The sequence below is a fragment of the Eptatretus burgeri genome, chromosome 14 (assembly GCF_056783735.1).
Source record: "Eptatretus burgeri isolate ZD-2024b chromosome 14, Ebu_testis_v1, whole genome shotgun sequence".
Classification (NCBI taxonomy): domain Eukaryota; kingdom Metazoa; phylum Chordata; class Myxini; order Myxiniformes; family Myxinidae; genus Eptatretus; species Eptatretus burgeri.
Genome location: NC_140974.1, coordinates 57,524,861 through 57,548,856, shown reverse-complemented (window position 1 = coordinate 57,548,856; position 23,996 = coordinate 57,524,861). Strand labels below are relative to the sequence as shown.

Genomic DNA, 23,996 nt, shown 5'->3' with positions numbered 1-23,996 from the left:
CCACGATACTAACCCAATCGAGTCGGGGTGGAGAGAACAGTGGGGGCAGTCACAAGGACATCAACAGGATGTTTAGGGAATGGAGGAAGAGGCCTGTGGCTTTGGGTTAGGAATGAATAAACATCAACAGCACATTCAGCTTTTGATGAGAACCTCACACAAGCATCACAATCACGTGTATCCAATCATCCACCAAGCTACCAAGCATTCCTGCAAAAATTAACATACACCTCCATCCACAATGCTTCAATGTACATACCGAGCTCAAATTTAAACCTATCTGCTGTTTCTGTTGCCACTACCTTTCCAAGGATACCATTCCATGCATTAACTAGAACGGCCACTCGGTAGAGTGCACAACTCCGCAAAGCTGATTAGTTTACGTTTTGTATCTCACCGATAGGCCTGATCTGGATTCGGACCTGAACTAAAATTTAATCATCTTGTTATTGTCACCTAACTCATCCACCACGTTTCATCCAAATCCGTTCATAACCTTTTGAGATATCATGCTATATATCGTTTTAGCTCAATCACTCAATAGTGAAGAATCGTTTTAAAAATTATTGGATCTGGATCCAGATGCAGATCTTCACCAAAATTGAATCAATTCTTCCTTGTTACACAACCAACCTTTGCCCATGTTTCATCCAAATCCATCCACAACCTTTTGAGATATTGTGCTCGATATCGTTTCAGCCCCATCTCTCAATGGTGCAAAAAAAATCACTTTAAAAATTCTTGGATCCAGATGCACATTCAGATCCACCAATATCTAACAATTTCATCCATGTGACATACCTAAGCTCTCCACCAAATTTCATCCGAATCCATCCACAACTTTGAGATATCCTGTTCACAGACAGACAGGGGTGAAATATAACCTCCACCCACCTTCAGTGGCAGAGGTAAACTACTCTCTCAGGGTGACAGGATGGCTTACCGAGAGGTAGGCACACTCGTCTCTAAGCTGTCTAGCCTGGTTAAGAATCGTGACTCAGCCATAAACGATTACCTCGGTGTTTCACAGTTAGGTGATTCATCAATGTGTGTGCCGTCCCACGGATGTACGTTAAAACTTGGCATCCCGTCCGCCAACATTTGTTGGTAGACGTTCAAGATTCCATGGTGTCCTTTGTGAAGAGTAGGCGAGCCATCACCGGCACCCTGAACAAATTACAAATTTCTGCCCTAACCTACAGAGGACACTGCATCAACGGCACAGCCACGCCCTCAGCCAATAATGCTACCCCACAGCCTTGCACTGCATACAGAAGAAGAATAAGAAGACCAAGTGAAAGACCCCTACCTTACTGCCAACTTGAACCTCACACAAACCTGTGGACCAAATTCTGCACCGAGAACAGAAATCCCAGATTGTTCATGTTGTGGAATTAACATTTGCAACAATGAGCATCTTATATATTATTTCCGAGTTTGTGGTTTCGTGTCGCGCTATCTTCGACTTTGTTCTGCGCTTGAGTAACGTGATATTCGGCTTACATTATCTCAAAGACCATATGAGGTGCATGGAACAAAAAAAGTAAATAAAATGATTCTGAAACAGTGAAATCGTATTCCACTTACTGCATTAAAGTAAAATTACTACTGATACTCTGCATCAGTTCCTTTCTCAAACACACCCACCCCAATATGTCGCGCAGAGCGCGGGTTATTGATTGACCGTTTTTACAGCCATTTTTCCCTGCTGTGCAGGGGTTTGGCTTTTTGTGAGGCAATGTTTTATGGCCGGATGCCCTTCCTGACGCCAACCCTGGTCGCCTCTTACGACACACCTATTCTAACCGGGGCATACACCGGGACCAGTACACTGGCACTCATTTCGCCGACCTCAGAAGGATGACAGGCTGAGTCAACCCCCTGGTGTTAATTCAGCAGCCAACGGGACTTGAACTCAGGACACTGGGATCCCAAGCCGCCACCCTAACCACTAAGCCAACACCAGGCTAACCAGGTTATGCTGGTTTGTATTAAAATGATCAATTACAGTTTAGCAAGAAGTCTTCTTCTCGTTTGGAATCAAATTGCCTTTGTGCCCAGATTGCTTTGCACAAGATGTTTTATTCCGTGTTTCTTGTCTTGTCCAACCTCAATGCACTGTGATTGGAATGAATCTTCTTCTGCTCAGGGGAGCGCATACCTCCACCACACAATGTCTGATCCAATAGAACATATCAGGCCCAATACATTCTTGAAATATCAGGCTATATATCGTTTTAGCCCGATGTCTCAATGGTGAAGAAACACTTTTTAAAAATTCTAGTTTTTTAAGTGATTCGGATCTTCACCAAAATCTAATCAGTTTGTCCTTGTCACAAACCCAACCTGCTCAGAAAATTTCATCTGAATCCTGCACACAAACAAACAAATAGACACACAGGGGTGAAAACATAACCTCCTTCCACCTTCGGTGGGCGAGGTAATAAATACGAGATCGGTCTCCAAGGCAAGCCATTTTGAAAAACAAAATCCTTTATTTTGGATGTTGCCATCGGAGTGCGAAAATGCATCACACCTCATACTCCAGTCAATCCTTTTTAAAAAACAATAGTGCTGATCAAGTATTCGTAGTTTTTTTTTTTTTTTAAGATAACCACAACAGATTCTTCCAAAGCATGGAGCAAACAACATCTGCTGTTTCCTCTTGTTGTATGAAAATATTATATTATTCTCTGCTCCACTCCACACTGCATCAACGTTCGCTCCTGTGACGTCACAACGGTATCTCATTCATTGCGCTGTGCTGGGGTGCGATAGGACCACTCGATGAAGGCAAAGATGTCCTCTTCCAAGAAAATGGGAACAGGTTCTCCAGGTATACCTTGTGCACAACACATTGGGCAATGACGAGTTATTCCCAATATACACACCAACCAACCACGTACCCTGGTCACGTAACCAGGCAAATACTCACAATGTGGAAACGTATTGCTGCTTCCTGTGTTACTCAAGCATTGTACTTCAAATCAGCTACAAGCTCTTGAGCCCAAGGGGTAAAACAGCCGTCCTTCGATGGTTTATATCTATCCCATGCATGTACCACAATTCTCTATCCCTGGTTGGCAGGCGAGAGGCCCTTCCTGGTTGGTAAAAGCAGCTTCAGAAACTTTCCTTTGAGGGGTAAAGGCAACCGGTGATGTTGTGTATAAAACAACCACCTGCACTATTTAAGCTAGACGACTTGCTTTCCGACAAAATACTGGTTAAAAACACGTGACACGTTAACAAAAGTGCATGGTGACGAATGTACTAACCAGTTATGCCGATAGGCCTCAATGAGTATTCGTTGAGAGTGAAGCCCATTTCGAGGGCACGTGAGCGCATGGACTTGTTAAAGATGTCACTGCCCGTGAAGTAGAGCACACCACAGCTGTACTGGTCTTTGGGCAGAAACCTGAAAATAAGGCGAGCAAATTCATTTGAGGTAGCGAATGTGCAGTACCTTCAGAAAGTATTCACACCCCTCAACTTTTGTCACCTTTTGGTGTGGTACAGGTTTAATTTAAAATGGATTAAAAAAAAAAGTCACCGATCTACACGTAATACCCCATAATGTCAAAGTGGAATTTTTTTTCTTTTCGAAATCTTTACAAATTTATTAAAAATGAAAAGCTGAAATGTTTTGCGTGCATCAGTATTCAACCCCCTGAGTCAACACTTTATAGAAGCACCTTTGGCAGTGATTACAGCTTTGAGTCTTCTTGGGTATTTCTGCATCAGCTTTGAACATCTGGATTTGGGGATTTTCTCCCAATCTTCCTTGCAGATTTTCTCAAGCTCTGTCAAGTTGAATGGGGTGCGTCGGTGAACAGCAATCTTCAAGTCTTTCCACAGATTCTCAATGCTATTTAAGTCTGGGCTTTGGCTGGGCCACTCAAGGACTTTCATGTTTTTGTTCTGAAGCCAATCCAGTGTTACTTTGACTGTATGCTTGGGGTCATTATCCTGTTGGAACATAAATCTTTGCCACAGTTGAAGATCTTTTGCACTCTGAAGCAGGTTCTCCTCCATTTGCCTCCTCCTGAAGCAGGATTTGCGTATATTTGGCTCCATTCATTGTTCCCTCTATCCTTAAAAGTTTTTCAGTCCCTGCCGCTGAAAAGTATCCCCATAGCATGATGCTGCTACCACCATGCTTCATGGTAGGGATGACGTTAGATGGATGATGAGCTGTGCTTGGTTTCCTCAGACATAGCGCTTTACATTCAGGCCAAAGAGTTAAATTTTCATCTCATCAGACCACAGCATGTTTGTCCTCATGCTCTCAGAGTCTTTCACATGCCTTTTTTTACAAACTTCAGGCGTGCTGTCGCGTGTCTTTTCTCAGGAGTGGCTTCCGTCTGGCCACTCTCCCATGAAGCCGAGATTTATGAAGTGCTGCAGAGATTGTTGTCCTTCCAGCAGGTTCTCCCATCTCAACCAAGGAACTCTGTTGTTCTGTCAAAGTGGTCATTGGGTTCTTGGTAACCTAAATGACCAAGGTCCTTCTTGCCCAGTTGCTCAGTATAGTCGGACGGCCAGCTTTAGGTCTGAATAATTCCATATTCTTTCCATTTCTGAATGATGGAGCTCACTGTGCTCTTGGGAACTTTCAACTGTAGAAATTGTTTCATACCCTTCCCCAGATCTCTGCCTCCTCACAATTCTATCTCAGAGTTCCTTGGACTTCATGGTAGAGTTTCTGCACATGCACTATCAACTGTGGGACCTGATACTGCAAGGTGTGTTTCTTTCTAAATCATGTCCAATCAATTGAATCAGCCACAGGTGGACTCCAATCAAGTTGTAGAGACATCTCAATGATGATCAAAGGAAAGTGGATGCACCTGAACTCAATTCGAGTGTCACAGCAAGGGGGCTTAGAATACTTATTGACGCAAGACATTTCAGCTTTTCATTTTTCATTTGTAAAGATTTCGAAAAGAAAAAAAATTCCACTTTGACATTAATGGGGTATTACGTGTAGATCGGTGAAAATTGTTTTAAATTTAATCCATTTTAAATTCAGGCTGTAACACAATAAAATGTGAAAAAAATACGAGGGGTATGAATACTTTCTGAAAGCACTGTAGGTATAAATACACGGAGCGTGACGAGTATCGCAAACCTTACCGTATGTCCAAACGGCGATGGGGCTTTTCGGCACACTCCGGATCACCAGGAAGTTGGCACACACCCTGGAGGACAAACAACATGTAAACAAGCAGTCATAGACTGGTACTTACAAAATCGTCAACTTGACCTCTCACCTTGTCTAATAAAAGCTGTCTCTCGAGAAGGTAGCGACGCAAACCAGAAGTTTCTACGATGATTCTGTATCAAACCATCAAAAATCGTAACGTCGACCGAAGCAAAAAATCTCCATTTCTCCACGCAATTATACCTTAACGTAACTCAACGACAAGTCTGCTCGAGCGCACTGCATCATGGGACGACCCGTGACGCATCGAGTGAAATATTTTTAATACAATCTTAAAACGTCTCCAAAACATCCGATTTTTACCAGAATTTCGACAACCGAGTTTTAAGCGTCCTAAGCGATCGCAAAAACCGGAGACAAAATTAAAATCGAAGTTAAAACGAACTCGTAACGTCGAGCGAAGCAAAAATCTCCATTTCTCCACATGAATTTACGGAATTATGTTTGACCTCACTGTGACCTTGACCTTTGACCGATTTTGACCAAAATCTCATCAGCACTAGCCACCACCCTCCTGAATCACGTGGTGCAATTTGACATTGGTAGCTTCTTCTGTTCTCGAGTTATCGTGCCTACAAACAAACAAACAAACAAACAAGCAGTCATAGAATGGTACTTACGAAATCGTCAACTTGACCTCTGACCTTGTCTAATAAAAGCTGTCTCTGGAGAAGGTAGCGAAGCAAACTCGAAATTTATACGATGATTCTGCACCAAACCATCAAAAATCGAATGTTTTGGATGTTTGACCTCACCGTGACCTTGACCTTTGACCGATTTTGACCAAAATCTAATCAGTGCTAGCCACCACCCTCCTGAATCACGTGGTGTAATTTGACATTGGTAGCTTCTTCCGTTCTCGAGTTATCATTTTTTGGATGTTTGACCTCACTGTGACCTTGACCTTTGACCGATTTTGACCAAAATAGATTCAGCACTAGCCACCACCCTCCTGAATCACGTGGTGTAATTTGAGATTGGTAGCTTCTTCCGTTCTCGAGTTATCTGTACCAAACCATCAAAAAAAAAAAAATCGGATATTTGACCTCACTGTGACCTTGACCTTTGACCGATTTCGACCAAAATCTAATCAGCACTAGCCATCACCCTCCTGAATCACGTGGTGTAATTTGACATTGGTAGCTTTTTCCGTTCTCGAGTTATCGTGCCTACAAACAAACAAACAAACATACAAACAAGCAGTCATAGACTGGTACTTCCAAAATTGTCACCTTGACCTCTGACCTTGTCTAATAAAAGCTGTCTCTCGAGAAGGTAGCAACACAAACTAGAAATTTCTATGATGATTCTGTACCAAACCATCAAAAATCGAATGTTTTGGATGTTTGACCTCACTGTGACCTTGACCTTTGACCAATCAACCAAAATCTAATCAGCACTAGCCACCACCCTCCTGAATCACGTGGTGTAATTTGACATTGGTAGCTTCTTCCGTTCTCGAGTTATCGTGCCTACAAACAAACAAACAAACAAACAAACAAACAAACATACAAACAAACAGAAACGGAAGGCATCAATATACTTAAGAAATCTTTAGATTTCGTAAGTAACAAACTAACGAACAAACAAACAAACAAACAAGCAGAAACGGAAGGCATCAATATACTTACGAAATCGAAAGATTTCGTAAGTAACAAACTAACAGAAACGGAAGTCATCAATATACTTACGAAATCTTAGATTTCGTAAGTAACAATTAATGAAACGGAAACAAGTAAAACTATCGCTGTATTACGAAATACCGGTCATCATGAAGGCCGGTGTCGGTCTGCATTGGTAGACAGGTCGAATAGATGTTATCAGTTGAAAGCGGTGATAGTACACGGAAACCACTGTGAGAAGCGAGGGGCGGATGACCTTTCTAGAGTGTTAGCCCTTCTTCACAGCAAAAAGAGGGCTAGGCAAAGGTGTGGCGAAAATGCCGAAGACCGCAAGTTGAGCTCTCAGTGGAAGTACCCTGGGCACTGCAAAGTTGATCTCACCATGAACTTGGTGTCGCCATGGGAAAGTGTGTCTGTAATGAACCCAATGTCCTGCAGGTGCTGCAAGACGTCACGCAGCAGGTGAGGCTGGGAAAGACAAATAGCAAAGACAATGCATGGAGAAAAGAAAAAGAAATAAAAGGTGACGGCGCTCACCTTGAAAGGTAAGTTTTTTTTAAAGCTGGAATAATGTGGAAACCATTAATTTCATCGAAAACTGCAAATGCTTTGTGCAACACCAATTCATTCTTCTTCACCAACACAAGTGAAAAACGAGAGCGAAGTTGATACCATGCCATTGCAAATCCCCACACTTCCCACCTAAAGCAAAGTTGAAAGATGGCAAAACGTTCCACCAGGAATGACCCAACGTCAAATGTTGAGTTGTTTTTTTTTTTGCTTCCATTTTGACCCCGTGAACCTAAGTCCCCACTCCCCTGGAGCTTGAACCAGGGATCGAATCCAATAAATCGTTGTATATTTCATGCATCCCCCAATGAAGATTGCAAATACAAAGTTTCATTCTTAAATGTTTTGAAAGTTGCGAGAATTGCATTTTTCAGTATTTGACCTTTTGACCCCACCCCATGGGGTCAACACAAAAATGATACTGCTCCTGCACATTCTTGCCATGTGTTGATCATAACTCCCAACTTTGGTGAATTTCTGCACAACCGTTTAGGAGGAGACAGCGTCACGGTTGGACTGACAGACAGACAGAGACGTGGCGATAATAACAAAAGTCGTTTCCAGTGGAGGAACCCTGCGTGCTGCACTAGGGCTTGATTGGTGGCATGTTCCACTATACTGCACCTCGGGAAAGTGATACATCACAACTTTAAGTTATCATTTTGTAATGAAGAATGCGAAGCATGCACGAAGCAAGAAACGAATGGACAGCACAACCAAAGTTTCAAGCAAGTAATAATGAACAGGTGAGATTGTGGAATCAAAGCCACCATCGTTAAGGACAATGTGATCAGCATGTTAACAATATATCCTTACTCATGGGTTTTAAATACACGGTATGAACACGCATGTTACTACCTCTGCAGGTGTTTAGTGTTGTGTAATGTAGAGTGCATGTGATGTGTGACAACCAAAGCCTGTATATGAGAGTTTGCTTTCACAACATCAAAATGAAACCACTCCAACCACAACAAACTAATCATCCAAGAAGAGCTCTAAGGAATATGGACTAGAGGCTTTGGGCAGGAACCGCTGCCTCACATCCGGCACACATCTTGATGCCGTGGAGACCAAAGTTCTGAAGATCATCGGAATGCCCAAGGAGGACACTGAGCCTCAGGTCATGCTCCTGTCCCACCACCAGCAGAGTGCAGGCCTTTGTGTCTTTTTCTGACTCTATTCCGGTCTTGCACCCTCAGCACTCTCGGTTATCTATCCAACTCTAGCAGCAGTTGAAAGAACACGTTCATCGGCCAACCGACTCCCTTGTCAACAATAATCCATGTTGATAGCTCAGCTCAAATCTTTCACCCCTATTTTCCCGTGTATGGTTCAATCATCCATGTTCCGTCCAGTCAGAGTTCTCCGTTTGGTCAATTAACGTGTCAGATAATCATCCCCTTAAATCAAATGCTGTGTTTACTCAAGCTTTTTTCTTTTTTATAAACTCTTCCTCGCTCCTACATATTCACAATTCATTCCATCTATTTGACCTTCCCCTTTGTCTTTCCACTCTTCCTTGAGCTGAGAAGCCAAAATCCAGGCCAAATGAATACGTGAAGTAAATCAAGCATTATATAAAAGTAAACACGGTAAATCAAGCATATAACCATGGAAACTGCATGATTCATCAGTATGTCAATATAGATGAGCTGAAAATCTTAAATGAAAGGATCAGCTGGATCAGTAATTACTGCACGTTGCACGTCCGATATGAGCAGAGCCAAGTCCTGCAAGCATGTACCTGTTTGGGTCCGTCTGATGTGTAGTCCTTGTGCGTAAGGAGCACATCTATGTCACCACTGGACTGGGAACCTACAGATGAAGGAAAGAAAATAGCATGACAATCTGGGTAATCTGCATTACGGCATTCACACAGACCACTTCAAGAGTTACACATTTATCTGCGCAGGTGTGTACTCTCTAAGGATTATCATTGGCAGAGGTGAGGATGAAAAGGTTCAACTGTTGCGCAAATGAGTCTTCTCTTGTGAACATGAAAGGTCGAGGCTTGTTTATGGTGAGGATGAGGAAGTCCCACGGCCATCGGTGAGGATATTCACGGGTCAATAATATACCATCGCCTTTCCCTTGTGCCCCCCTCCCCTCGACCTCCAAACCCCAGCCCCAGAAATACTTGCATCACCTCTTCTGAAAGAACCACAGACCGTCACAATAAAGTCTTCGTCAACACTGGCCACCTCCCGTAAGATGATCTCCTTCACAACCACAAACAAACCACACTTTATTTCTTAGTAACATTTCGTAAAAAACAAAGTCATCAAAATATAATCAAATTATGCAGGTTATTGAAATCAGCACCACCCGCTCCATGGTAGAGAAACCGGTGCGGATTCCCAAAAAGCCAGGGGGACATTGGGGGTTGTTTGGACAGTACAAACACACCTGCATCTTTTCCATGTCAGCACGAGGAATCCTCACTTCGAAGTCTGAAAAATACCTGACACACAGGAATTTGCGAAATGACAAAGGAAGCTGGTGTCGAGGTTGGAGGTCATGTCGGATGTCGGTAATTATCATGCTCACATGAGCATAACCACATCCATCAATGAGAACCACAGGCCCTTATGGACTACTCAAGGTTTTACAAGATCTTGTCAATGTTTACACTCCCCCGCCCCCTCCCTCCCCGAACCCTAATCAGGGTGAATAATCTACATTGAATTAGTTATTGTTATTCACAATATTCACAATTCACAATGTAAATGTATTGTTATTCACAATCGTAAATCTTACTCAACATCCAACAGTCATTAACACTGTGCCAACTGTTGGTATATACGACGACACATGAACAAGTGTAGGTGAACTTCTGGACTTGGACTCTCATGGCACAAGAAGTCCTAGAGCGGTTCAATTGGGTTTACGTCGGGTTTGGGATCTCGGAGACGACCACTCCAGATTATCGATGGCGTTACATCCTCAAGTCAATTCTTAACAGATATAGTACTGGGGCAAGGCGTGTTATCATGCCGCAGGACTCGAATAATGCAGAATTGTCACAAGACTCCTTTATAAAGTACGAGTTGCTTTGCATTGTGGGAAAAATACATCCGGACATACAGGTTCGATTTGCTTAAATTTTGGGTGTGCTGTCCCAATAACTTGAGCAATAAACACAATTTTTGTGCTTAGCTTCCACTCTTGTACACATGTTAAGAGTGGTGCCTTAATCAGACTCATGCCTGGTGTTGGCTTAATGGTTTGGGTGGTGGACTTGGGATCCTAGGGTCCTGAGTTCAAATCCCGCTCAGCTGTTGAATTAATACCAGGTGGGGTTAACTCGACCTGTCATCCTTCAGAGGTCGGCAAAATGAGTGCCAGCATGCTGGTATCCTGTGTCGGAGTGGCGACTCGTCCAGGATTGTGTCCAATAGCCAAGGAGACTGCTTAGGCAGCACCAACGCTCTGCACAGAGTATGGTCCCAATCTCCTTCATCGGACTACTTTATAGGACAATGTAGCAAGTACCTCACAGGACAGTGCCTTACTTAAGTCCAATCTTCTGGTGGTGATTCAACTTATGTTCATTCTTTTGGAGAGCTAGAGGGAGGAAGATAACGCAAGTAAGGAAAGAAGGAATTCCACTGAAGTCGTTATAAAATACATAAATCAAACACAGCTAAGGCAGCCACAAAGGACTATTCCAGAGCAGCTGGTTTGTGACTAAGGGTACATGTCATGCAGAAAAACAACAACACTGATAACCATTTTCCCATCCCAATATTGAAACGTCTCAAAAACCCACGTCTAACCTTCAAGACTGTCGATTCCCTCCTCCACCAGCTTCCTGGCTGCAGCAGGTCTGGGTTATGGGAAGAGACAACATTTGTAAGTAATCAATAAGACAAGTTCCACTTTTAAATACAACTCCTGCCAATTTGAACTCAGTAGGACAAATCTGCAAAAAAGTTAAATTATATACAATTTTGTAATTTCAAAATCCAGATTATTAATTGTAATAATCTTCACCGGAAAAACAAAGGCCATCCTGGAAGCACGTCAAACATAAAATTTCCGCAATTCAATGCCAGAGCACTCACCCAACCCCCGAGACACGTGTGAGTAAATTGATTGCCGAGGACGAGTCATCTTCTCTGATCTCATGTGGAAAACACAAAAAAATCAGAACAATAACATTAGTTTGGCAGTCAAAGGGGTGTTTAATTATTTCAATCGATCTAAGGTTCGTGGACGAGTCTGTACAAAAATCACACACAAGACAAGGATTTTTTTTTTGTATACATTGTCGAGGCTCGTAAGAGAGTGAGCACACAACGCACAACAAGAGGGGCAGGAGACATTAGGAGATCTGTGGAAGGGAGAGGGATGGGGCGGGGAACCTGGGGTATACAAGATGAACACGACAGGGAACTTTCAGGAAGGAAAGCAGGGAATTTGAAGGAGGTGGGTTTGGGGTGGATTAACGGGTTTTTCGAAAAGATCGAGGTTTTGGATGGAGGAAGATAGGTGGTGGTGGTGAACAGCTGTTTTGAAGACTTGGAGGGAAGAGTGGGTTGAAGAGAGCGTGGGAGTTTATTCCAAAGGCGGGAAAAGAGATTCGTGATTTTTATAATTTTACCAGAAGGGGGTTGCTCGCAGACCTTGAGCGCCCTGCGGAAATATGGGGGGGGGCGTAATCGCAGACAGAGCACGGGGGGGGGGAGGCCAGACCAGAGAGGAGATGGTGGAAGATAGAAAGAGCACCGACCTGCCTGCGGTGAAAGTGCGAGAGGTCCAAAGACTCAGCCTCACCGCGGGAGATACCAATGATCCTGTTATTAGACGTCGGTGTACTTTCACGTTACTGGGACATTAGTAGACGTCAATTGACTTTTATAGGAAGTGTAAAGACATTGGTCAGTAGACTGGACAAACAAGCACCTCTGATGTTTGGGATATGAACCTGGATTCCTTACATCAGGAAACAAGGGTTCAGATAGAAACACGATCAGGACAACCCAATGAAAGAAATAAATAAGCACACGTGAGTGTGAAACAAGGTTAGCTACAAATTCAAGCAACACTGACAGCAAGGACATCTTAGGCAAAGGTGACACAGACAGATTAAACGAGAACGACACTCAGTAGAGCGCAGACCTCTGCCATGCTGAACAGTTTAAGTTTTGTACCCCACTGATGATCCGGATTGCGACCTGGCCTTTCACCAAAATCTAATCAATTTGTCGTCATACACCCAACTTGTCCATCAAGTTTTGTCCGAATCTGTCTCTAAACTTTTGAGATATCCTGCTCACAAACAGACAGAGGTGAAAACACAACTTCCGTCCATCCCACAAGCCCATGGTGAGGAGAGACCGTGTGATGACCTCGTTACGGCAAGGGAGACTGATGGAAGCAGACTGATGGAAACAGACACATACAGACCGATGTATATCATATATCTTTCATATATCAGGTTGAAGTCAAAGTTCACATGGAACTTGTACATCCTTTTAAACGATCAATAACTTAATGGTGTCATGGAAGCTTGCAATTTTCCAGATGGCATCATAATCTGACACCGGATGGGAAATTAAACACCCCGCTCCTACCCCCTCAAACCACCAGCACCCAAAAATCAGCCGTATATGGTGGTAGTCACATTGAGTACCTTAGTCCATTTAACTCACTATTACCTTGCAGAATCAACTAAGACAAATCAATTACCAAACGAACATGCCCATGGAAACCTTGCGTCCCTCGATGTACAATATGGACTTGTCCGTCATCTCTTCAGTGAATCAAAAAGGACAATCTCCTAGTGTACACAGCTAACTAGTATGTGTTAGCTCCTGAATGAGCTTTGGACTCTGTTCCATTAACATAACATGGAAAGCTGAAAAAGCACTTCGCAACGGGACCGCCGTGTTGAACACCTTTTCCAGCTTCCGCAACTTCCCCGTCGTCAAAAACTCATCAATCTTCTTTGCAATTTTGTCCCCAACACCATCCTGTGGGTGAGAAAGAGGAATAAATTAAAGGAGGGATGACGACATGCAGGTATAAAGGGGGTGAACACAACAATTTAAGTGTCACATTATTCTCGTTGACTTAGAGCGGTGCAGGCAAACACGCCAAACCGTTCACGTGCATTGGCATCGCCAGGATGCAACAAACACCTACACGGACATTTAGTGACAATGTCACAACTTGGGGCCACAACTCTGGCTTGTTACATCACCATTCAAATCGACGTACCAGTTTTTTCGCTTCGCCACCACTCTCTATCTTGTGTGGGTATTTCGCAATGGCAGACGCTGCTTTCCTGAAGGGGGGGGGGGAATTTGTACAGGTTCAATCGGACAAGCTGACTTGGTGACCAGCACTGGCCCAAGCAGACGTGACCTCGTATTTTGCAATTAGTCTACGTACAACCATTCCTCGTGCAGAACCTCAAGCGCGCACTTCTCACCTGTACGCATTGTACTTGTGGACTTGCCTCGTGATGTTGCGCTCATAATTTGCAAGTTCTGCAAAACGACAAGAATCGGATAGCAATATTGGAGAGAGCATGCTGAAACACTTGCATTACTGAACAAACAGCGTAACAGTACAATGTTATTATTAAATATTGTTACGGTTCTAGGAACCGTATGCATACAAACATACAGTTGTCCCGAAGTTAGTTATGCCGTTAAGTATATGTGCAGACAGATCCCTTCCTTGTGTTTGGTGGGAAGATGAAAGGGGTGCATTGTGATGTTTTTTTTTGGTTAGGTTAATAAATCTTTATATCCCCTCCAACAACGTACCACTGTTCACCCGCTGTCTACTCGGACTCTCGCGTGGGCTGAACAAGCGCGTGTTCGCCTACTCGCCTAACCGGCTACTCGCTTTCCGGGGCAGAATCTTTGTGTAGTACCTTTTTGGCGAGTCCGGACACGCGGAGTGGGCGGGCTTCCCGGTATGGCTGAAATCCTGCCCAGAAATGGCAGTCCCATGGAAGCCCCGTCCAATCAGGGCGAACAGTGACGTTGGCTTCACCAAGGCCCCTCCCCGCTAAGGGATATCAATAAATTACGACAATTCGTTCAAGTCTGGTGAGCTGGAAAGTGAGCCGTCTTGAGCGGAGCGTTGGCATGAGACAGTTCGTCGGTTGATAGCGAAAGAAAGGCGGAAGGTCGTGGAGTGGTTGCGCTCTTTGGGGGTCGTTCGTTTCGAGTGTGAGAGAGCTGGGAATACCTCGACGCGACCTTGACCGGGTCTCTCGTAGGGTCCTGTCTGCAGCCCTGATCCCCGCCTCGGACTCTGCTCTACTCGACCCGGGCTCCTTCGCAGACACGGTCTCCACGCGGGCGGCCGTGGACTGAGCCGCACGACCATTGAGAGGTGCCGCACCACGGAGCATCCCTTCCCTCCAACGTTCAGGTACACAAAAGAACTGCGATCTCAGCTCACCTCCCTCTCTGGCTGCAAAAGGTCCTTTGCCATACATCTGGGTTTATTTTCGTCTGAGTGTGCATCTGAGTGTGTGGCGCTGTCTTTAAGTAGAATTGCATAAGTGTTTTTATTTGATCATTGTAAATCTTGCCTGTTTTATTCCCGCGTAAGTCTGCTCTGTGTCCTTCTTTTGTAAGTTGATTGTAAATAAATTATTGTAGAAATGTTTCCAGTTCGTTTTTGTCTTTTCCTTCATTGGTCCAGCATGGTTCGGATCTGAGGTTAGCCGGGTCTTTATCCCCGATAATCTGTTCATCCTAGCCGGTACGTCCTTGGTAGTTCCGCTCGGCTGCATCCGATCCGGAGTTGGTAGTTGGTAGAGTGATCCGGTTCGGGCAAGGCGTACCGAGGGCGTGGTTCTCCGGTAGACACCGCGTGGTTAATTAGGTAAATTGGTTCTCGACAAAAGACCCTACGCTACGCGGCGGAGGTATTGGCGTCCACAGTCGGTTCAGCGACCCGCGCGTCACGGAATTATCCGTGAGCGACGGCCTACAATTCCGGTGGTCTGGTGGGAGACGACGTAACTTCCCCCACCTAGTGGTCGTTCTCGCCACCGGTCCCCGGCCCGCAACAATATATCATAATACTTGCTTACTACGACTCGTTTAACAGCCCCGATTATTCCCACTTCCTTGTGGGGTTCACCGGGTAGGGGGAACGTTTTTGTCCCAAATTTGTCACAAACCAACCCCATATATTAAAATCCATGGGGGGAGGAAGTTCCTCCTTAATTTCCCCACCACATGCGGGGAGAAAAGCGACGTCACAAACATGGCGTCGCTGGTACCAAGTGTCCCAGGAGGTTACGTGATTCCCACAAAGTTCAGTGGCTTTTTGTCTGAAGTCAAATCTGGTGTTGTCTCATGTACGTGTAGGATTTGTGTTGTAGTTCTTCCATGAGCCTTGGACTCTGCAGTAAGACAAATAAATAAATAATATAAAAACCAGCTAGTCAGGCCTAAAGTTTGACTGAAAGTGATTTGGGCAAGAATTAGACATTTGTTCAGGGTGCTGGCGATAACTCACATACTCTTGGTGAAAAACACCGTGGGATCTTTAACATCTATCAACTAATGCGAGCAGATGTGATGCCCGGCTTACCGTCCATCGGAGGGACGACGCTTTATAATGCCTTGTCCTGCAGTGCAAGCCTAACACCAATCTGACGGTTTATAGTCAGGACGAGAATCGAACCAAGACTAAATATTTCACAGATTAAAAAAAAAAACCAGGAATAACTCTGAACGGCACTAGGTAGAGCGCATCAATCCACCAGGCTGAAGAGTTTACGACTTGTATCCCACTGATAGGCCGGATGTTCACCAAAATCGGATCAATTCAGCCTTGTCACACACCCAACCTGTCCACCAAGGTTCGTTTGAATACGTAAATAACCTTTTGAGATATTCTGCTCACAGACAGCCAAACACAAAGGGGTGAAAACATAACCTCCGTCCACCTTCGGTGGTGGAGGTAACATTGAAACTTGGCACAGGAGGAGGCCATTCGGCCCATCATGCCAGTTCTGCACCAACACCAGATAGCATCACCCATCCATACGCAGGTTACCTACAAGTTCTGCATGCAAGTCCTGCCAATATCCCTGTAACCCTCTATATCCAATTTAAACCAATCTACCGTTTTTGCTGCCACTACTTTTCCAGGGAGACCATTCCATGCATGAACTACTCACTGAGTGAAAGAACCTTGCCTTACCACTGTCTTAACTCTCCTCTTCGTCAATCTCAAGCTGTTGACCCTGGTTTTATCACTATCTCTTCTGCTGAAAAACGCATCTGCATTTATTTTATCGATACCTTTCATTATCTTTTCAATTATCTGGCTGCTGTTGGATCGTGTTATTTGGATTATTGGATCGTGGCCTCACTAGAATGTTCTGTTGGCCATGATCTTGGCCCGCATCCTTTCAACCGTCTGTATTGTTTGTTCCTATGGTTGCCTTCAAAACAATAGATGTTATATTCCGTTAGGCTGAAAAAAATACCATATTTTCGTATTGCATTCTGGAAAAATTCACTACTCAAACAGTTAAACCACAATCATATCCTTCTCTCCTTTCTAATGTATAAAGTCCTCTCTCTCCTTCACCGCTCCTCATAGCGTAGGGTAGCTAGCCCTGGAATCAAATCAATCTCGTCGCTCTACAATGAATCCTCTCTATAATTGCTGCTGTATGTGACATATTTCCTTGCTCAGATATGGTGACCAACAATGAAACCAATATTCTAGATGAGGACTCACTAAATTCCTGTACAGTGTGACATTACCTTGGATTTATAAATGATCCCCCTATGAGTACAACCTAAAACCCTGTTAGCTTTACCTATAGCTGCCTGGCTCTGTGCAGTCTGATAACCCCACTCCGTATCTAGTACCACCCCCAGATCCTTCTCCTGTGTCACACAATCCAAGATTTCCCTTTGTATCATGTAATCTCTATTTTCATTATTCTTACACTTCTTTATGTTAAACTGCATCTGCCAATCATTTGCCCAATCTATTAAAGTATGTGGACATTCCTGAATCTGATCACCACCACCCTCTCCGCTATCAACCTAAACCCCAAAATTAGGCACTGTGATCTGAAATTTTGTTAAGCCGACTCTTAACAATAACAATAATAACTAGAACTGCCACTTTATAACTGCTGGCAGTGATGACCGGGTACCCAGTCCGTCCGCCTTTGATACAACATGGGACTTTCTGCAGATGACAGTCGCAAAGTTTGGCATTGAAAGGATAAGCGGTGCCAGAGAAAACATTATTTAATAGTGATACAAACACAGGCCTGCTTCGAGACGGCACGGAACAGATGAGTTACGAACCGGGCAGCACAAAGCATTCAATTTCGTTATTACTGGCTTCCAGATTCAAATAATTAAATAATTCTGGCTCCCAAACCGCGTGACCGATCAGGTTGAAATTTTAAACTTTTATTTCGCATGTCACCTGAATTATAAATCTGAAGTTTCGCATATATACAGACAGCGGTTCCAGAGTAAACATTAATTAATATTTATCCTTCAATCCAAGATGGCGGCCAAACCATGTGACTTGTGATGTCATAATTTGCACCACGTGTGCAAACACGATGGTGGATGATAACTGCAAATTTTCGCATCTCCAGGTTAAGCAGTTCCAGAGAAAACATTATTTAATATTTTTCTTAAAACCAACATGGCTGCCAAACCCTGGGCCCGATCGCGTTGAAATTTCAAACCCTCATTCCGCATGAGCGTTCCACCATAAACTTGATGTTTCACATTTATTGATGCAGTAGTTCCAGAGTAAACATTAATTAATATTTTTCCTTCAATCCAATATGGCTGCCAAACGTTGCATCGTACCTCAAAAGGGGGTGGGAACTTTTTATTCGTCATGGAGAGGCGGTCATAGTGGTGGAGTTTCGCCTGGATCTGTTCAGCCGTTTCAGAGAAAAAGACGTTTGAAGATATTGTTTTCAATCCAAGATGGCTGACGAACCATGTGACCTATGACATCAGAAATGTATATTCTGCTTCCAACTGGGTATTGGAACACGTACGTGAAGTTTCGTGTTAATCGGTAAAGGTGCGTTTTTCAATCCAAGATGGCCGCCAAACCATGTGACGTGTGACATCATAATTTTTACCAAGCGTGCATACTGCCTGCTAGATGATAATTACAAATTTTCGATTCGTTTGGTTAAGCGGTTCCAGAGAAAACATTATTTAATATTTTTCTGAAATCCAAGATGGCGGCCAAACCATGTGACTTATCAATTCGAAATTAACAAACTTATATCGCCTTCCTGTCCCGAATATAGTTCTGAAATCTCCCCTTCATTGGGCCAACGCTTCTGGAGAAGAAGATGTTTGAAGGTTTTCGGGTTTTTCAAGATGGCCGCCAAACCATGTGACCGATCAAAAACAAATTAACAAACTTGAGAAAAGGACCTCATGGGGAATATATCTGTGAAGTTTCGTCTTCATCTGTCTTGCCCTTCTGGAGAAGAAGATTTTAAAATTTATTCATTTTCAATCCAAGATGGCTGCCGAACCTTGTGACCGAGGATATCATGAATTTAAATTCTGCTTTCCATCGTCGACCCGAACAAGTGTGTGAAGTTTTGTGTAAATCGGATAAAGTCTATTTTTCTATCCAAGATGGCCGCCAAACCATGTGACTTCTGAGGTAAAATTTTTTACCATGTATGCAGACTTGAGCGAGGAAGGCACTTGCAAATTTTCCTTCGATGGCTTATGAAATACCAGAGAAAACTTTATTTAATATTTTTCTTAAATCCAACATGGCGGCCAAACCATGTGACCTATCACTTTGAAATTAACAAACTTGCATCGCATACATGTCACGAATATAGTTCTGAAATCTCGCCTTCATTGGACCAGCGCTTCTGGAGAAGAAGATGTTTGAAGGTTTTAGGGTTTTTTCAAGATGGCCGCCAAACCATGTGACGTATCAACAACAAATTAACAAACTTGAAAGAGGACCTCAGGGAGAATGTGCGTGTAAAGTTTCGCCTTAATCTGCATAGCCGTTCTGGAGAAGAAGATTTAAAAAAAAAAAACACTAAAAAACAAGATGGCGGCCGAATTACGTCATCGATGACGTCAAAAAAAACATTTTCGTCAGTGATTTTTGGCGTAGATGATGCTCAGCAATTTTCAGATTTTTCCCATATGGCGTTCTACTTGACCAATTTTCACCGGTATATCGCTTCACCTATGACGTCACGAAAAATCACACGTGTTCCCCATAGGGAGCTTAGTAAAATGTATCAAACGAAAATTTTTTCCATTGCACGGTTTCCGAGATACAGATGTCCAAAGTTTATCGCTTTTTTCAAGATGGCGACCGTACCACGTGACCAATGACGTCATAATTATAACGTGATTGTGCTATCAAAAAAGATACATACTATGGTGAAAATTTCCTGTCGATCGGACTTAGTGTTCCAGAGAAAATGATTTTTAAAGCGAAAAAGGGTGCAAAATGCCGGCGGAAGAATAATAATAATAATGCGTAATAATAAACAGAAGAAAAACAATAGGGTACCCTGTACTCACAGGGTACCCTAATAACTGTATTTATATAGTGCCTTTTGCCTATGGATAAACTATCCGAATTAACCACACCATCTAAAGTCTAAACCATTCATGTAAGTAATGAAGAATGGTCCCAGTACTGATCGAGATTTGGCCGCAATGCCTCTCATCATCAAACATAACCAAAATAATCATCATACATAACCAAAACCATCATCATCATCATGTTCATACATAACCAGTACCATCATCATAACCATAATCACCATCAATCTGCAATGCCCTATATACAAGAACGTCAAGGCTTGCGTGAGAGAAAGAGAAAGAGAAAGAGAAAGAGAAAGAGAAAGAGAAAGAGAAAGAGAAAGAGAGAGAGAGAGAGAGAGAGAGAGAGAGAGAGAGAGAGAGAGAGAGAGAGAGAGAGAGAGAGAGAGAGAGAGAGAGAGAGAGAGAGAGAGAGAGAGAGAGAGAGAGAGAGAGAGAGAGAGAGAGAGAGAGAGAGAGAGAGAGAGAGAGAGAGAGAGAGAAAGAGAGAGAGAGAGAGAGAGAGAGAGAGAGAGAGAGAGAGACTTGGACAAATATTAGGTGAAAAGGAAGGAATGAGGGATAGGGGAGGACGCTTGGGATGGACAAAAACAGAAGGGGGAGGTCTCACGAAGGAAAGGTTGGCTGGGGGGGGGGGAGAGGGGTAGGTAGAAATTAGTCACTTTACACTTGTAAAGCCATTGAGCTGCTCTTTAAACATCAAATATTTGGTCCAAAATGCACTGGCAGAATATGGTACCATTTATTTATTACGTACGCGCACATGGCGGAAAACTGCGTACAGTATATGTAGACCCCAACGACGCATCAGAATTCGTTTCGCTTCTCCTCCCTCCAAATATAAAAATCACTCAGCCTTTTGGGCCGAAGGTGTAACGTGGTGAAACTTGGAGTCTCAAGCATTAAAAGTCGTCTCCGTCTGTCCGTCCCACTCGCATTGTTCAAGCCAACTTGACTGACTTGGCCCCGCTGGGTTTTCCTCCAATCAGGAGACGGGAAACTTTCAGCGGCCAAAGATCCTGCTTCCTGATTGGAGGAAACCCTCGAGCACACGAACTCGACGAGTCGAAACCAAATATTTCACCTCATTCTGGTAGAAATCGTCAAATCGACCTTTTCACGATCAACTTAACTTACTCTCTTTATCATTGGCCGTCTGTTTTTCCTTATCCTCCGATTGTGGCTCCACAAGGGCTTCCTCTTCCCAAGAGGTGTATAAAATAATTCCATATTCATTAAACTTTGCAACGACAGTAGTTATTGTAACTGGTTATTTGGTCAGCTTACTGACTTACTGACCTAGCAAATCTCCATAGTAACCCAACACCAACACCGTACCGATCAGGAAGTCCGTGATACCGCTGTTGAGCTTCTCCTGGGGAGCTTTCCTCTTACTCATGATGACCAACTGAAAGGGAATGAGCTGAGCACCGCGGGAGGAAGGACTCACGGTGAGAATGAATAACTGAAAGAAAATAAAACCTCAAAAAAAAAAATGTTTTTTTTTATTTTTAATTAGGAATGACACCAATTTTATCAACGTCTTACGAGAAACGCGACGAATGTAAATTTACTTTCAATACAACATTATTATTATTATTATTATTATCGGAAGCGTTGACGTGTGTCGTTCGTTAAAAAAAAAACCTACAGGGAATATAAACGACGAAGTCGCTTGATGCCTTTAATAAATAAATAAAAAGTGAAAGTAATTTTTCCATTTTTAATGACATTTGTCTTGCAATTAACCGAAGTCGGTGTAGCCGGCGGAAACGATGGGTGGTTTCTCCATCGCAAGCCGCTCCTTGTGGTATTTTTTATTTGAATTTATTTATCCGTACCTTATTTCTTCATCGCAACAAAATTTCTGTGCTCCATGTGCATTCAAAACAACCCTTTTTTAAGGAAGCATCGGTATTATCATTAAAAAAAAAATAATAATCAACGCCATTATAATCACGAGTGTTTGTAATACAATGTTATGGGGGACGGGGAAGATTTAACAAATGCTTCAAACCTCCAGTCTGTCTGTTTGAATGTCTGTTGATCGCCATCGGGTCACAATTCTAAACCGATCGTGATGAAACTTTACAAAGTCGTCGAGGTCGTCACAGCTGAGAAGCCTCTTGGTGTTTTGAGGTGTCCTCGTGCTCCCACCCAGCACGTGCCATTCGTACATAGTAAAGACTTAAAACCAAAGATCGTAAAGCGGAGCAAGATGGCCCACTCGTGCGCAACCGCGTTCGATTCGGTGAAGTACGCAACGGAGCAGTACGGCGGCCATTTTTAGCGAGCGAGCTGCTTTATTGGTGGCAGTTCCACCAAGGCTGTGTCGATCGCGGAGAAGGAGGCACGAGAGGGGCGGGAACGAGAGTAAGGCGATGATACATTATCCGTGTACAAGACGGTTTCTTTTTATCACAAGTGAAATTACACAAAATAAGAAGAGATGAGATAGAAGAAAGGGAGAGAAAGAAAGAAATTAGGACCGAGAAATGGAGAAGAAGAGAAACTAACAGATAAAAAGAAAAAGCAAATTGAGAGAGGAAAGGATAAAAAATCAAAGGCCAGACACACGCAGAAAGTATATATATATATATATATATATATATATATATATATATATATATATATATATATATATATATATATATATATCCAACAAAATAAGTCATGCAACATAATCTGTATGATAAATATCACCTTCCAAGAAAGTATCCTTTGAAGTAACTATTTAGGGATGGGGAGAAATCCGGGAAGGGAGGCAATGGTCAACCCTCCTCCCACCCTCCTCCACACACACACACACACACACACACACACACACACACACACACACACACACACACACACACACACACACACACACACACACACACCAAACAGCAAACAGCAAACAGCAAACAGCAAACATTCAATATACAATAACCTATTACAATATCAAAATGATTGCTGTTCACATAAGTATGGAAGAATTTCTATTTAAACTTCATAACTTTTCAATATATTTACAAATGCCTTTGTATTCCAATTATAGTATTTCTTTATTTTCCTTACAAGTCTGCATTTTCCAACATCTTCATTCATGCATATGGATTTACTTTACTAGAAAAAAAAAAGAAAAGTTATATGTCATTGGCAAATGTACTTTTAAACGCTTACCTGCAATGATTTTTCACACATTTTACAGGTGGAAATGAAACTTTCAGTACCCATGCTGAACATTGCATCATCTCCTGACAATTCATGAAAATATTAATTATTTTCAATTATTTGTACTACATTAAGTCGGTATTAGATAAAAATATTAGATGCACAGGTGTCCATGTATTTAAACATTCCAGTGTTCATATACCTTTCCCTGTTCTTAGGGAATCTGAAGAAAGACAAATCAGGTCGTTTGGATTGACGGTTTGAGCAGTTTATTGCTGAGCAGTGATTCTGAGATGAGGAACGAGACGCCATTACTTTGTTACCTTCTGGAACATGTGTGTTGTGAACAGATTCCGGGTTGTTGGCAACGCAAACTCGCTCTGCCTGCTAAAATGGCTGTCGAGGGCGTCCATTGGATACTTCACTGTTTCGCACGAGTGGGCTATCTTGCTCTGCTTTACGATCTTTGCTTAAAACTGAACAAAACGAGAACGGAAGTCGACTGTATAAACGCGATATTCACCAAAGTAAGGCCAACTTGGTCTCAGTTACATTCGGTTTCATAATTAGTTATTTGTTTCTGTTTTCACATTACCAGTGCGTGGCCGTACGTGCAAAAAAAAAAATAAAAAAATTAATTGTGACGTCAAGTGACGTCATAGCACCGTGTCCTGTCATTGGTTGATAAATAAATGGCCATAACTTGGGATCCGCTTGAAACTTGGGATCCGCTTAATATCAAACCTTGAAAAGGCATATCCTTGGGTCCCCAGCAAGATTACTGGCAAGTTTCAATTAGATCGGACCAGGGGTTGTCAAGAAACGTCGGTCGCAGACACACACAGAGATTGC

General features: G+C 43.0%; 1 protein-coding gene and 1 long non-coding RNA gene across 6 annotated transcripts in view; one reads left to right on the top strand and one right to left on the bottom strand.

The window, feature by feature from the left end:
• Positions 1–2,473: 2,473 nt before the first annotated feature.
• POLB (DNA polymerase beta) lies at positions 2,474–22,148 on the bottom strand. 3 transcript variants are annotated; one of them, XM_085855020.1, is made up of 14 exons: positions 22,009–22,148; positions 13,850–13,907; positions 13,636–13,702; positions 13,314–13,388; positions 11,478–11,536; positions 11,190–11,239; positions 10,926–10,977; positions 9,820–9,874; positions 9,560–9,632; positions 9,158–9,228; positions 7,225–7,311; positions 5,134–5,198; positions 3,276–3,415; positions 2,474–2,842 (listed from the first exon to the last, which is right to left on the bottom strand). In XM_085855020.1, the coding sequence occupies exons 1-14, from the start codon at positions 22,043–22,045 to the stop codon at positions 2,748–2,750; spliced, it is 984 nt and encodes a 327-aa protein (XP_085711146.1). In that variant the 5' UTR covers positions 22,046–22,148; the 3' UTR covers positions 2,474–2,747. The 3 variants fall into 3 exon arrangements, with proteins under 3 accessions (XP_085711146.1, XP_085711145.1, XP_085711143.1); XM_085855019.1 differs by lacking the exon at positions 22,009–22,148 and adding an exon at positions 21,330–21,450; XM_085855017.1 differs by lacking the exon at positions 22,009–22,148 and adding an exon at positions 21,291–21,423.
• The window catches only part of LOC147013306 (uncharacterized), a 33,478-nt gene continuing 30,800 nt past the window's right edge, over positions 21,319–23,996 (top strand). Inside the window, exon 1 of one of the 3 annotated variants that reach the window (XR_015051261.1) lies at positions 21,319–21,442. This is a non-coding gene — a long non-coding RNA (uncharacterized LOC147013306). Of the gene's footprint in view, positions 21,443–21,721; positions 21,802–22,095; positions 22,365–23,996 lie in introns of those variants that run through there. The other 2 variants (XR_015051262.1, XR_015051260.1) reach the window with 2 other exon arrangements.

Bases quoted from the DNA above. Each gene is read 5' to 3' on its own strand.
- POLB (XM_085855017.1), bottom strand. From the start codon at position 21,390: ATGAGTAAGAGGAAAGCTCCCCAGGAGAAGCTCAACAGCGGTATCACG. The intron at 9,229-9,559 runs GTGATGCAAGTA...CTTCATCTGTAG, and splicing joins CTGTGGTTCTTTCAGAAGAG to GTTCCCAGTCCAGTGGTGAC. The intron at 3,416-5,133 runs GTAAGGTTTGCG...CCTTATTTTCAG, and splicing joins CATCGCCGTTTGGACATACG to GTTTCTGCCCAAAGACCAGT.